Genomic DNA, 15,420 nt, shown 5'->3' with positions numbered 1-15,420 from the left:
GATTCATCCAGGATAATATCAGATCCAAGAATGAGTTCCCCATACCTCCAAGAAGCAGTCAAGCCGATTTGCTGAATCGCCTAACTCGTTATAGTGTTTCCCCTGCTTTTACACCTGCAGAGTTGGCGTCTAGCATGCCGAGCCAAGACACCAAGACCGCCACGCTGAACTTTGACTTCGCTCTCGACGGGGTATTTCTGCCGCCAACTCCTGATCATAAATTTCTGCCTTTGCTTTTACTAGTACTAGTTAGCTACGACAGGCACACAAATCAATAAGGCCCCGCTACCTTCCCTATGCCGAAGACCTGGCTGCAGTTTGGGGTTTGTCCCCCCACTATAGTAACACAATTTTTTTCTTGCGCCGAATAATCCGCGAAATGATTGACGAAGGGATGACTTTTGCAAGGTTAAACAAGGGTCGATGGCATGGCAAGCCGGAGCAAGAAGTACTCGGAAATTATACAATAATTGTGTAAGAATATCTTGTTCTGAGGTATTCACCCCTGATCGACGTTCATCGAAGTTGAATGATCAAACATAGTGTTACTAGCTACTATGAATTGTCAATGGAGCTAGCTTGTGCGCGCGCCATGCTTCTCGGGCCGTCCTACAATTTTAAATTTGTACATCTATTCACGCCGCTGGTATTAATTTGCGCTACGCGAAGGAGGTTTATCAAGATATTGTGAGTATCAGGCAACATCGACTGTTTTGCCTCTTAAAATATACTTTTCTAGCGCCAACCAAAGCACTGTGAGGCTGAAGTATAGTATTTAATTACGCGTCAGAATTCAAAAGCTGAATAAAATTTTTATGAGTAGTCATGATTATAAGGAGTTGTATAAGCTGATACCATGGCGCAGGGAACGTAGAATTCTAGAAATGACGCAATTGGTCTATGCATGGCAGCCCCAATAGAATACGTTCTCGCAGAGTTACAATAATCCAGACTGGTCAAAAATTGTGCTAGACATTTGAGAAGTATCCTTCTAGTGTATTAGTGTCGTATTGTTCTCCCAGTATATTCTCAGTCGGCCGTTGGTAATGTCATACCAAAAACGATACTGAAGTTTCTAGAAATATTAATACTAGGATAATCATTTTGTCTCCGACTTGTGTTACCTAACTCTCAGGAAATCTAAGGCGCGCCGAAATTAAAGGATCAGGATATTCGATAAGCGTTTTAAGTATCGAAGGTCCCATCGATATCCGCGTTCAACCTTGACCACATTGTGTTCTTTTTTGTGTTGCAATGCGACATCGCCCAGCCTGCAGCCCCTGGCCTGCTCGAATTTAGCTAGGCATCTTACGAGACCAGGCACCTGCAGGAACTGGAAGCAGGAGGACTAACTACCAAGCAGGGATCTTATACTAGCGCACTCTTATCTTCTCGCTCGTATGGTCATGAATATCCAGTAAATGTCGTTAGTTATAGTTCATGTATCTCATATTGTGGGGTCTCGGGATTACTTGGGCCATCCATATTTCTCGAATATGTCAAGCGTTAAACTTAATTAAGTTTGGATTGTGACGAATTTGAATATTATAACTATCGGCAGCTTCAGGAAGGGATCCCTCGTGTTTGTCTCGTCACGGGACTAGCCAACTTGGCCTTCCTTCTTAATCCGTAGTATCACATGTAACTTGCTTCTACGTAATTATCTTGATTGATCCACAAGTGGGCAATGGTTAGGGGCTTCATGGGTCCTTCTTTCGACTCAACTGGTTATAATCAAAGCCAGGAAAGATCCAGACAGCCCTCTGGGAAAGGAATGGAAAGGTCGATGATGGGAAGATCACGTTCTTTAATCAAATTTAGGACGACTGAAGTCCCCGGAGAACCTTGTCGCCGCCGCGCCCAAATCAGATCCTTTCGGATATTGCCTTATCAATAATGGGGAGAATATACAACCGCAAATGCGATTATACCCACTATGCAGCAGACTATGATGCAGAAGAGAAGAAAAAGACCTATTTTTTGGTAGACTGGGGTGTCTCGCTTCGAAATCGGAATGAAGGGCAGGACGACATCGACCTCAAAACATATGAAGTCAAATACAAAGATGGGGAATGGTATGTTTTCTGGTCCGCGTACTTGGAATCTACATATAAGTCTCAGGGCATGCCTAACTATTTCCAAGTTCCTTCAAAGCAATAAATAGCCCGGCGAATCCTTCCATCAGCCGGCGTCCGTGGGGAGGCGGCGAGCTTGAATGGAGCTACAGGGCGAAGATGGCCCGTCGTGATCTCCTTCGGAGTAACGGACGCGTTGAGGTTGCTAAGGAGGACATGTTGTACCATTACTGATAGCGGCAGCGCATCTCCGTATTTCAAGGTCGTAATAATGGCCGCCCTGCCAATTGGTTACGAGACTGCCCTGCCAAGTGGATGAGACAACACGCAAAATGCAACAAGAGATATTTAAATGTAGAGCCTCTGTTTAATGTATTATAATTCATGACAAACTTAGCAATACCACATTGACGCTTTTGCCATAGAGTCTCTGGTCTAGTTTTGTCTAAGTCTTCTTATAGATTCTTCTTCAGAATATGAGTTACATTCCAGCAAGGAAATTCCTGCATTAGGCAAATTTGTCTTGGCCGACAGTAAGTTTCTCGGTTTAAGTTCTTCTGGAAAAAATATTTCGCCATAGACTCTGCGAAATTACCGGACTAGGCAATTCTCATAAAAACGTTTTGAACCCAACTTTGACTTTTCAATGCAGCTGTTTTGTGAAATTATGAATCGGCGTACTCGTGCTAGAAAATTACAGGTACAGCTGCCGATTGCTACGTTATTCGGCTACATAGCCGGTCGATACACCCGAAGGCCTAGATGCCCTCATGATACCGACTTGTTTTTTTGAGTTCACCATCCCAGGGCTCATAAGATGTGAACTTAAAATCAACCTTTCCAAAATAATAGAGGATATCCTTTGTATAAATGGCAATATCGACGGTACAAACACGAAGTGCTTTCCCTCTCCTTTCTTTCGTCATATTCACATCTTATCTTACTTCAACAAATGTTTACATTGGTTTTCACTATATTTAACACTCTAAAGGCTAGATCACGAAATGAAGCCCTATCCAGCGGTAGGGCTCACCTTTGGTTGGGTGGGCCTTGCTCAAGCTGGTCTCCTTGATAATGTTCTTGCACCTGCCTCTTCTGCCGGCCTTCTTGATTTGTGAGTTCCCTGTTTCGATAATAACTCTTCGTTTTTTGTGGTAATGGTATAGGTTGACCTTAGTGTGTACGTAGTATCGTAGGAGGTGGTACCTCCGCAACCAGCCGTGTCTGGCAGATGTTAAGTAAGTGTGAAATCTTTGGCCCGATCAACCGCCTGGCGAATCAGCATACTAGTATAATATCTATGCAGGAATACATCGAACCTAACTTTTCTTTTGCTCTCTAGGTCGAGGTCCTGTCAGCGATATCATGAGTAATGCGATCGCCTGCAATCAACCAGACGGGACTTCCTGGCCCGTGGCGGCAACGGTCAAAGCTGGTGGATCTATCACTTTCGATTGGCCAGGCTGGCCGTCGAACTACAAGGGCCCTAGCCTGTCATATCTTGCCTACTGTAGTAGTGGGGACTGCTCTAACGAAAACCCCAACCTGCTTGACTTTTTCAAGATTGATGAGGATGGGCTGCATGATGACGGGTCGTGGGCATCTGATTCCATTGCTGCGGGAAGCGGTTACACTATCAACATTCCATCTAATATCGCCTCGGGAAGCTATATGATGAGACATGAATTCGTAAATCTGGGCGGCGCAAGTCTCCTTAACGGGGCCAAAGTACTGATTTCTTGACAATTAAGATTTATTACGACTTACTAATACCGATTCCTTAGTTCTATCCCATGTGCGCTAGTCTAAAGGTGACTGGTGGGGGATCCGCACGGCCTTCAGATACCGTCCGATTTCCCGGAGCATACACTTCACTAGACCCTGGGATTCTTGTCACCATCGGTAACTTACTTGGGTCTAATTCTTATATATTTCCGGGACCTGCTCGTACGTACAAAGAATCCACCAGGGGCTTCTTGCTCCAATTATTGTACTGACATGTGAGCCATAACAGTTATATCCGGAGCAGGCTCGAGGACTTCTATCACTGCTACCGCGAGGACGACTACATCTGCCCTTAGAAATAGCACCGGGACGGCCATTTCTGTTTCAACGACGTCTCTATCCGGAACATTCACGAAGAGTTCATCTGCAGCGACAACTTCGACAAAGGCGCTGGTTCCAGCTTACGGGCAGTGCGGCGGTCTAAGTAGGTTTTTTTGATCGTCACTATTTACTTTCGCCATTCCGCTAACGTAGATTTTAGCTTATCTTGGGGCCACAGAATGTGTACCGGGATATATATGCTCAGTTTCGAACAGCTTTTACTCGCAATGTGTACCTGACCCAAATAGCAGCAGCTCTGTGCGTGTGTCTACATCTTCTACTGTTGCTTCCACATCTAATAGCATTGGCGCTTCGACGTCCTCAACATCCACGACATCCAGCTCATCCACAGCGCTTGCCTCTGCATACGCACAATGCGGTGGCCTTACTTACATTGGGCCTACGGAGTGCGTGGCGGGATACTATTGTTCAAAGTCAAATAGCTTCTATTCACAATGTATCCCAAGTCCAAATACCGCCGTTGTGGTTACTTCGTCCGCATCTACTACTGGTACATTGAGTAGTTCTTCCATCGGGTCGTCTACTTCTAGTAGTTCATCAGCAGTCTCTAAAACGAGCTCATCTTTATCTACGTCGCTAACAACTACGCCGGCTGCAGCCTATGCACAATGTGGTGGACTTCTCTGGACCGGCGCCACGACTTGTGTGACCGGGTACTGGTGCTCGAAGTCTAGCGACCATTATTCGCAATGTATTCCTGGGACAGATCCTAATTCTCCCAGCACTACTTCTGCGGCGTCTATCCCTAGTACTACTTCCACATCCTCGACTTCGGCAGCACCAACACCTCGTGCTGCCGCTTACGCTCAATGCGGCGGAGCCACATGGACTGGCGCAACTACTTGTGTCGACGGTTACTGGTGCTCGAAGTCAAGTGACTATTACTCGCAGTGTGTTCCTGGAACAGATCCAAACGCGTCGACTACCACTTCAAAAACATCTAGTTCCACAACTATTTCTACTTCTTCCGCTTCTACTTCGTCAGTGGCAAGCACACCCGCTGCTGCTGCCTATGCACAATGTGGAGGGATCACATGGACTGGAGCGACTACTTGTGTTTCTGGGTTCTATTGTTCCAAGTCGAGCGACTATTATTCACAGTGTATTCCTGGAACGGATCCAAATGCATCAAGCACTACCTCCACATCCAAGGTGTCCACATCCAGCGTTACATCTGCTTCTTCCACTTCTTCAGCTGCAAGTATGCCTGCAGCCGCTGCCTATGCGCAGTGTGGTGGGTTATTATGGACCGGAGCGACTACTTGCATTACTGGGTACTACTGTTCAAAGTCGAACGATTACTATTCTCAGTGTATACCAGGAACAGATCCTAATGCATCAACTAGTACTTCTGCGTCCACTTCGAAAGCATCTACTAGTTCTAGTACTTCCTCCGCCACGGCTGGAATATCTCTCAGTCTTCCGAACGCCGTAACCGGAATTTTAAGCGCCACTTCAAAAGCCACAACGTCAACAACAGTAACAACAGCCACGGGAACAACAGCCACGGAAACAACAGCCGCTACAAGCAAAATCTTGACTACTGCCTCCTCGAGTGGTTCATCGAGCACATTTTCCATCAATACTGCCACAGTTGGTGCCTACGCTCAATGTGGTGGTATTAATTACAGCGGAGGTACTCGCTGTGAATACGGATGGGAGTGCGTTCTCCAGGATGACTACTATTCACAATGTAAACCTGCGGCAACATCAGTTCCTCTATCAACCGCTTCTGTCAATACTGCCACTGTGGGTGCCTATGCTCAGTGTGATGGTGTCAACTATAGCGGAGGTACCCGTTGTGAATATGGCTGGGAGTGTGTCCGCCAGGATGACTACTATTCTCAGTGTAAGCCTGCATCGACGTCGGTACCACTGTCAGCCTCGAGCTCGAGTGTTAAGGCTTCTTCGCTCATAACCACGAGTTCCAGCGTTAAGCTTTCTTCAACACCGGTAACAAGCTATAGCATCGTAATTTCTTCTCTATCAGTTAATACGGCTATCGTTGCTGGATACACTCAATGTGGTGGAATCGGATACACTGGAGGCACAAAATGCGAGTACGGTTGGGAATGTGTTCGTCAAGACAACTACTATTCCCAATGTAAGCCCGCCACAACATCAGTACCGCTGTCTACTTCTCGTAGTCAAACTTCTTCAGCATCTGTAAATACTGCCACCGTGGGCTCTTATGCACAATGCGGAGGTATCAATTACACCGGTGGAACACGCTGTGAATATGGTTGGGAGTGTGTTCGTCAGGATGATTACTATTCTCAGTGTAAACCTGCCGCGACTTCCGTTCCACTTTCAACCTCTAGTAGCAGGACTTCCTCGGTATCTATAAACACGGCTACGGTTGGCTCTTATGCACAATGTGGAGGCATCAACTACAGTGGTGGTACACGCTGTGAATACGGCTGGGAATGCGTACGTCAAGATGATTACTATTCACAATGTAAACCTGCATCGACTTCGGCTCCACTTCCAACTTCAAGTTCGTCAGTATCTGCAAACACCGCTACTGTCGGTTCCTACGCACAATGTGGTGGAATTGGATATACTGGCGGAACACGTTGTGAATATGGCTGGGAATGTGTTCGTCAAGACGATTACTATTCCCAGTGCAAACCGGCGGCTACCTCAGTTCCCCTTACGACTTCACCCACAGGCAGTATTAAAGCCGCTTCATCTACTACTTCCAGTTCCGGTGTGGGCCTCTCGTCGCTTTCAGCGAAAACAGCAATTGTATCCGTGGCTTCGAGTTCCACAACCAAAGCGCCTTCGTCAGCCTCGTCATCAAGCGCTAGCGTTTCAGTCTCTTCTTTCTCTGTGAATACCGCTATCGTATCTGGGTATTCTCAATGCGGAGGTATTGGGTATACTGGTGGAACTCAATGTGAATATGGATGGGAGTGTGTGCGCCAGGATGATTACTATTCTCAATGTAAACCTGCTGCGACTTCCACGCCTCGCTCGTCATCGACGTCTACTGCGTCGATAAATACAGCCACGGCCGGGTCTTATGCTCAGTGTGGTGGGATCGGATATACCGGAGGAACTCGCTGTGAGTATGGATGGGAATGTATTCGCCAGGATGATTGGTACTCTCAATGTAAACCTGCCGCTACGTCAGTACCGACAACGTCCGCTACATCGAGTTCAACATCCTCCCGACCTACGAGTTTGAGCTCAGCTGGTGGATTATTAAATCCTTTGAAAGATGCCCTTCTTTCGGCACCCGTGTCGGCAGCATCAACGACATCAACCCGAGCAGCCACATCTATGACGGCATCTGCAAGCTCAACCACCTCAGTGAATACTGCCACAGTTGTGGCTTATGCTCAATGTGGTGGGATCAACTATAGTGGGGGAACCCGTTGCGAGTACGGCTGGGAATGTGTTCGTCAAGACGATTATTATTCTCAATGTAAACCAGCTGCTACCTCAGTACCACTATCCAGTTCAATTAAGATTAACACCGCAACAGTTGGAGCTTATGCACAGTGCGGAGGCATCAATTACAGCGGTGGGAATCGATGTGAGAACGGGTGGGAGTGCGTACGACAAGATGACTACTACTCACAATGTAAGCCGGCGGCTACTTCTACAGCTCTGTCAACATCACTATCGGTTAATAACGCCATGGTTGCGGGCTATGCGCAGTGCGGTGGTATCAATTATACAGGAGGTACTAAATGCCCTTATGGTTGGGAGTGCGTTCGACAAGACGACTACTACTCCCAATGTAAACCAGCCGCAACTTCTGTGCCTTCCACAACATCTGCGCCAGCTGTGACATCAACTAGTCCAGCCACGATCTCTAAAACCACTTCCACTTCTCGCTTGGTTAATTCTGCTACCGTTGCGGGGTATGCCCAATGTGGGGGCGTCGATTACACAGGAGGTACCAACTGCCCTTACGGTTGGGAGTGCGTTCGACAAGACGATTATTACTCCCAATGCAAACCTGCAGCGATTTCTGTGCCTTTATCCACTTCCACTCTTGTCAATACTGCAACTGTGGCTGGATATGCTCAGTGTGGCGGTATAAATTACAGTGGTGGCACAAGATGTCCTTATGGCTGGGAATGTGTTCGTCAGGACGATTATTATTCTCAATGCAAGCCTGCAGCTACATCGACTCCTTCGACCACGTCTGCTGCGGCTTCTACTACCCCGAATAGTTCAAGTTCGACAAGTAGCCTATCAACTTCAACTAAGCTTTCTGTTAACCTGAATATTGTATCAGGCTATTCGCAGTGCGGAGGAATCGGCTACCTCGGAGGTACGGTTTGCGAACCTGGTTGGGAATGTGTTAGACAGGACGATTGGTATTCCCAGTGTAAGCCTGCAGCGAGTTCTACTCCTTCGTCCACAATAGCTACGACTACCAATGTCTCGGTGCGCTCGGCTTCTTCAACTAGTTCGCCGGCTCCAGCAGCGACGACTCCTACCACACCGAAGAGTTCAACCACATCCACATCCTCAACCCGTTCAACTACTTCCACCCCCTTGGCCACACTATCAGTCAATCTTAACATCGTACCAGGCTATTCACAATGTGGTGGTATTGGTTATACGGGAGGTACAGTCTGTGAGTATGGTTGGGAGTGTATACGTCAGGACGATTACTATTCCCAATGTAAACCAGCCGCGACATCCACGCCATTGTCCACAAAGTCCATTAACACAGCAACTGTGGGAAGCTATGAACAATGCGGAGGGGTTAATTATAACGGAGGTACTTCATGCCCCTATGGTTGGGAATGTGTGAAACAAGACGATTACTATTCACAGTGTAAGCCTGCATCGACGTCCAAACCGTTGACTACGTCTACACCAACTACCTCTAGTACTACATTGGTCAATACTGCTACCGTCGGAGCGTATGCTCAATGCGGAGGCATTAACTATTCCGGCGGTACACGTTGTGAATATGGTTGGGAATGCGTAAAACAGGACTATTATTATTCACAGTGCAAGCCTGCATTAACGTCTAAGCCGTTGGCGACGTCCACCGTATCCGTGAATACCGCCACTGTCGGAGCATACGCCCAATGCGGAGGTATCAGTTACTCAGGCGGTACCCGTTGTGAATACGGTTGGGAATGCGTAAGACAAGATGATTACTATTCACAGTGCAAGCCGGCTGCCACATTGAAGCCATTGAAAACGTCTACACCGACTAGCACCAGTACTACTTCAACCAATACTGCGACCGTAGGAGCATACGCTCAGTGCGGTGGCATAAATTACAGTGGAGGTACTCGTTGTGAGTATGGATGGGAATGCATCCGCCAGGACGATTACTATTCTCAATGTAAACCTGCTGCTACTTCTGTACCATTGTCGACATCCACTCCAACAAGTTCCAGCATATTGGCTGTCAGTACATTGATTGTTGGAGCATACGCGCAATGCGGTGGGAATGGCTATACCGGTGGTACTCGTTGTGGGAGTGGTTATGAGTGCGTACGACAGGATGATTGGTACTCACAGTGTAAGCCTGCGGCGACGTCAGCTACTCCTACCCCGACAACTTCAAATAAGACGACGACTTCTTCCTCTACCCCTATCCCATCTGCAACATCAAGTTTGAGTAAGGTAACTATATCAAGCTCTTCAAGTTCTACCTCGTCTAGCTCTAGCTCTTCAAGTCCCTCGAGCTCAAACAGGGTAACTACGACAAGCTCTTCGAGCTCTAGCACATCAACTTCCAGCTCGTCGACCTCGTCGAGCAGGACAACTACTACGTCGACAACGCCGACATCTCCAACTTCCACCCTACCTAGCCCAACAAGAGTGACTACAACATCAAGCTCTTCAAGTTCCAGCTCGACTTCTTCGTCCTCCCTGAGGATCACAAGCACGAGTACTACCAGCACAACATCATCATCCTCTACTACATCTCCAGCAAACACCATAACCGTAGCTGGATGGGGCCAATGTGGTGGCATAGGATGGACCGGTGGTACAAACTGTCCTTACGGATGGGAGTGCTCCAGAAGCAATGATTATTACTCCCAATGTATTCCAGCAGCTACTTCAAAACCTCTTACCACGAGCACCAGTACAACATCAACAGCACCAGCCGTTAATACTGCCGCCGTCGCAGCTTGGGCCCAATGTGGTGGTATCGGATACACTGGCGGGACTGTTTGTCCCAAGGGGTATTCATGCTATTACATGGGAGATTGGTATTCGCAATGTTGGCCGAGTTGGATGGTTGGCGGGTAGCGGCTTTCCTTTCCTAATGATCTAAAACCAAAAAAAAAACTAAAATTAAAAAATTAAAAAATGATGTACGTTTTGATATATTTCTTTGTGACTCAGTTTGAATATACATAGATCAAAATCCTTCCTTCGCATTGCGCATGGAGGCAATGTACTTTGCAGGTTGATGGATGGATGCAGGCATACTTTCGGCGTTTTAAAATACTGTAAATCTTTCGACCGTTCATATTGTTTCTTGGTTATATCTGGAGGACTTGAGATGCGCCTTATTTGTATATACAATAATTATTTGTCTATCTACCGAGGTACTTATCCACCTACTTTACGCCTTTCCTCGTTCTCAAACTGCCCTGTCTAGAATCGGTATTATTTCCAGTACTCCGTTCGTTTTACCTTCGCCTCAAGGCTAGCTCAGGGCTATATCGGTACTAAGTTCCCATAAGTTATTGAGGTAATCTATAGCATCGACATCCCAACAGCAACAGCACCTATTAAAGCACCCATAACCCCATTAACCCCAATCCTCATAGCAGCACCGGTCTCAACTGGCCTGGGAACAGCAGTAACCGTAGCATTTTTGCCCTCGTTCCCCTTGGCCTACTCCTCATTCTCCACCAATCCAACTAACAATTCTCCAATCCTCTCTGCACCACCACAGCTCGGCGCGTCGTAGTCGATTGTAAAAATCGATATGGCAGACTTACACTCCTTAATGACGTCTGTCTCGCCGGGTAGCTCGCAGTCACCGTTGATACAGGCGTTTACACCCGGAGAAGTGAAGTTACTAGCCCAGTTGAAGACACCAGTTTCTTCATTATATCCTGCGATGTTTGTTGCCGCACCACCAGTAAGTCTGGTATAAACGAACGGGGGGTTCACACATGAAACCCCTTCGGACAATGCAGTGGCCTTAGTAGATATATAAGGGAAGTTGACATTTAATCCGTATCCATATGGTAGAAGTCTCGAGTTTTCACCATTACCCTTGGCCTCAAGTTGGTTTACTACTTTTGTCGCAAGTTTTCCCAAGATAGTGGCAGGATCGTTGGTGGTGTTTACGGCAGTGTATTTTCGGTTTAGGATGTCGGTTGCGGAGAAGGCTATGGCGGGGATACCTCTGCTTACTGCTGCGTATGCTGCGCCTACGGTTCCTGAGAGTGTGAAGACAAAGGGACCAGCGTTGGAGCCTTCGTTTGGACCAGTGACTATTAGATCTGGTTCGGAGCCGTTGAAGATGTTCTGGCGTTTGACGAGGTAGTCGAGGGCGAAGAAGGTGACAGCTGCTGGGGTACCGTTATAATACCAGATGTGGGAGTCCAATGGATCGGAACCGAACTATTTCCGATGTTAGAATTTTTTTGCTTCACGATACGTATATTGGGAATTGAGTTTTATGCCTTACAGAGGGTGCACCAGCAGGAACAGTATCGAATTGGCCAGGCCTTGAGAGCGTGGCTTCAGCTGAGAAAACTGTTCTGCCTCCTTGTCCAGACTGTTGTTCAATTGGTGCGACAATGTATGCATCATGGCCATCGGCTCTTAGAGCCTTATAGAACTCCCTATGAACCGCGCAGTCGATCAGTTAACAGACTATTGAAATTTAACTACCAAGGGGGTATCTACCTGATATTGGCAGTAGCCCAACCATCATCATTGTTGATAATAATCCTCAAAGAATTCGTCAAACCACAGCACAAAGTGAGCGAAAGTAAAGCGGCGGCGCTGAAAAATTTCATTTTTGACTGCCGAAAACTTTGCGTATAAGCTTTTTGTTGAAAAAGATAATTTGAAGAAAAGATCGATATCGCTATGTCGATATATCTACAAAAAATTGAAGAGGAAAATAATGTCCCGACAAGCGGTAGACAATACGAACGAGATGGAGACGGTATAAAACCTACTCACGAAACAATCATGAGGATTAAGATCCTTCCTGCAGGAGGATTTTTTTTTTTCAAAATCCATCGTGGTACGTGGGAAATTGATAAGACATTTATAGATAAAGTTTCTCCCCCCAAACTAGAGTCTTGAGTCAGAGAAGAGTGAAGAACGTGGTAAAAAGCTTATTCTATAGTACAACATTATAGTCTGTTTCGTCTATGACTTTCCCCTAGCCTTCCAGAAATGTATCCGATAGGAAAACCAGCGCAGATATCTAGGCTAGTTTAATAGCGGACGAACGGGACATGGGTTTAACACCTATCTCTTGTCTTAGATTCGCGATGGCACTTCCATAGTGGAATTTATAAAAATGTAACTTTGGTATCCGGTTAGCTGGCGCGAATAGTTCTTAACATCGAGTATCCGTCGGACAGTTAATTATCGACCTCACCTGACCTTTCGCGGAAAGATCATGTCATATATTAACTCGGAAATCCCGATAGTTTCGAAGAATCATGTGTACGTATAGCGTTTTAACATATACGTTTATAGTATTATCTTCATATATCACAAGTGCTAGGTACCTTAAGGTTCGAATCTTCATGATTAACTGAGAGCACCTTGCCTTATAAACATGCGGAAATACGTCTAGTCTAATTCATAAAATTTGCAAAGGGTTATAATTATTTATGAAGCAGTATACGTACTATAGTGCGATTTGGCCAATTTCGGGTCTCAAACCCCTTTGAATAATAAATTTTGCTTCCTTCTGACACTCCAAGGCGAATGCCTTTATCAAAGATCGGTAGGGGGGCATATATACCCAATTAACCGTCGGTAGCCTTGATAGTTTACACAAACTTTCTCCGCCAAACTAGCATTTTTTTAGCAGGCGCATATGCGGTACTAGCACTAGCCACCATCATGCAAGTATGTGTCTTGATATCTCCGAGTGCGCACAGTGTGTCATGTGGTTACTTGGGGGGTTTAGAGAGACCCCCAAATCTAGTATCTTCCCTGTTGCGTGATATCCGCCAGAGTAAGTACATTCCAACACAATGGATCTCGATCCTCTATTTCACCTTCCGTGCATGAGGGCGTGGAACATTACAATATCGATCGATGCAATGCCATGTTAACGTTACTTCCCTAGTCACACCGTGTACTTCGTGTTGGTGGGTGCGATAGACAAAGAACTATTTTACGTAAATTTACCGTATATTAATAGGTACCGAAGTGCTTAGCTAATTAGTATCCATGCGGGGATACAGTATGCATATATGCATATATGGGCCCACCCACGTGTATAATTATAAGATCGATGTGCAGTTAACTAGTTTGTCGAGATAAAAATAACATCAGGCACAGACTCGGATCCAGGCGCTCATCAGGCAGAACATCAGGCGCAGCTGCACGCTTATATATTTAATATTTTAGATACCACCATCATATTCAGAGTTCTCAATTCCCGACTATATGTCTCTCGAGATCTCGTGTCTTTTGTCACACCTACTGTACAAAATATGTCTGCACCGAGTACTACGGGTATGTCTCCGGCACCCACTCCTCCACCTGAAGTGCCAACATCACTTGCTGAATGGAGATTTAAACCTATTCCGCGGGCCGAATGCATTGAAGCATATCGCCCGGGAGGCTATCATCCAGTCCATTTTGGTGACCTTTTTCACAATGGCCGATATAAAATCATTAATAAATTAGGCTACGGCCAGTATTCTACTGTCTGGCTCGCACAAGACGTTCCGTAAAGTCCCCTCTAGAAGAGCTAATGGAAAGAGATTGGAAACTAACTTTGCCCTCGCATATTCTAGGTCCTCGGAATTTGTTGCATTGAAGATAAAGACGGCCAAAGACTCCGTAGAAGACCAAGAAGTTGTGGTGCTAAATCATTTAAATGATTCAAGAGCGTCAACAGCAGGCTCGGAGCATGTGATTCGTCTTAAAGATAGCTTCTATCATCAAGGTCCGAACGGGAACCACCTTTGTCTTGTATTCGAATTACTTGGTAAGTCCAATCGATACTCGAAGTCAAGAGAGAAATGGGTTTGCTAATTTAGATTACCCGTTAGGCGATAATATATATTCAATACTCGAGGATTATTCTTCGGAAATCACAGGATTTAGTGGAAGGTTGACCAAGTTCCCAATGCCGGTGGCAAAAAGAATTTTAAAGGAAATTCTTCTTGGCCTTAATTTTCTCCATCAAAATGGCGTCGTTCACGGCGATCTACATCCCGGAAATTTCCTTTCTTCGGTCAAAGGTCTAAATAGTCTTGAAACCCGAAATTTTATGGCTAGAATACGAGAAGCTACGGTGGAGGTCAAGAGAATTGACGAGAAGTTGGATAGGTGGGCACCGAAATATCTGGCCATGCCACAACCTCTTGTGGAAACCAACCAACGGCTTGTTTCCCCTATAAAGATATCGGATTTGGGTGCATGTAAGTTCAGTACCAATGATCATATCACCAAATCTCTTTGTTCCTAGACCAAGCGTCGCCCTCTCTTAAGATGGTAACTAAAGTATAAATCTTTCGCCGATATATAGCAATTCTTACTTCCGAAGCACCCACCGCCAGGACACCAGTTATAGCTATTGGTCTTCGATCTCCCGAATTAATTCTAAATTCTCATCCGTTCGATACTTATATTGATATCTGGAGTTTCGGTTGTTTGATGTTTGAAATGCTGATCGGAGAGAAATTGTTTGCACTGATGCCATTGATGCCTAGCTGTAATATCGACAATCGAAACGACGATAACCTACTCCAGATGGATATGATTTTAGGGCCACTACCAGAAAACATACATGCCAGATGGGCTCGATCAGGGAATTATTGCCGACCCGGTTCAAGGGAGCACTATAACTCAATGATCGGGGGTCCTGAAGGTATTCCGAGCCCTGTTCCGAATATGGAGGAGACGGTTCGTCAAGCTCTACCTGAAGAGGCCGAAGTCATCTTTTCTCTGTTACGCGAAATCCTGAACTACGACCCATTGAAACGACCTTCAGCCTTGGAAATTTTAAAAAATAGTTTCTGGGACGGGCCCGGGTAGCATAAAAGTAATTCTAGTCTGTTAT

General features: G+C 46.0%; 4 protein-coding genes across 4 annotated transcripts; 3 read left to right on the top strand and 1 right to left on the bottom strand.

The window, feature by feature from the left end:
• Window positions 1-1,896: 1,896 nt before the first annotated feature.
• AOL_s00079g464 (uncharacterized protein) lies at window positions 1,897-2,309 on the top strand (the record flags this gene model as incomplete). The annotated part of the gene is made up of 2 exons (XM_011124339.1): window positions 1,897-2,075; window positions 2,144-2,309. The coding sequence occupies 2 exons, from the start codon at window positions 1,897-1,899 to the stop codon at window positions 2,307-2,309; spliced, it is 345 nt and encodes a 114-aa protein (XP_011122641.1).
• A 770-nt stretch (window positions 2,310-3,079) lies between these two features.
• AOL_s00079g463 (uncharacterized protein) lies at window positions 3,080-10,442 on the top strand (the record flags this gene model as incomplete). Its single annotated transcript, XM_011124338.1, has 6 exons — window positions 3,080-3,189; window positions 3,264-3,313; window positions 3,418-3,803; window positions 3,860-4,022; window positions 4,090-4,284; window positions 4,342-10,442. The coding sequence occupies 6 exons, from the start codon at window positions 3,080-3,082 to the stop codon at window positions 10,440-10,442; spliced, it is 7,005 nt and encodes a 2,334-aa protein (XP_011122640.1).
• A 594-nt stretch (window positions 10,443-11,036) lies between these two features.
• AOL_s00079g462 (uncharacterized protein) lies at window positions 11,037-12,175 on the bottom strand (the record flags this gene model as incomplete). Its single annotated transcript, XM_011124337.1, has 3 exons — window positions 11,037-11,774; window positions 11,842-11,998; window positions 12,063-12,175. The coding sequence occupies 3 exons, from the start codon at window positions 12,173-12,175 to the stop codon at window positions 11,037-11,039; spliced, it is 1,008 nt and encodes a 335-aa protein (XP_011122639.1).
• Window positions 12,176-13,843: 1,668 nt separating this feature from the next.
• Window positions 13,844-15,395, top strand: AOL_s00079g461 (uncharacterized protein; the record flags this gene model as incomplete). Its single annotated transcript, XM_011124336.1, has 4 exons — window positions 13,844-14,082; window positions 14,150-14,343; window positions 14,456-14,779; window positions 14,887-15,395. 4 exons carry the CDS (start codon window positions 13,844-13,846, stop codon window positions 15,393-15,395), a joined length of 1,266 nt encoding a protein of 421 aa, XP_011122638.1.
• Between the last annotated feature and the right edge of the window lie 25 nt (window positions 15,396-15,420).

The sequence above is a fragment of the Orbilia oligospora genome, assembly GCF_000225545.1.
Source record: "Orbilia oligospora ATCC 24927 unplaced genomic scaffold scaffold00079, whole genome shotgun sequence".
NCBI lineage: Eukaryota > Fungi > Ascomycota > Orbiliomycetes > Orbiliales > Orbiliaceae > Orbilia > Orbilia oligospora.
The sequence above is the reverse complement of the archived record's forward strand: the minus strand, read 5'-3'. Positions and strand labels throughout refer to the sequence as shown.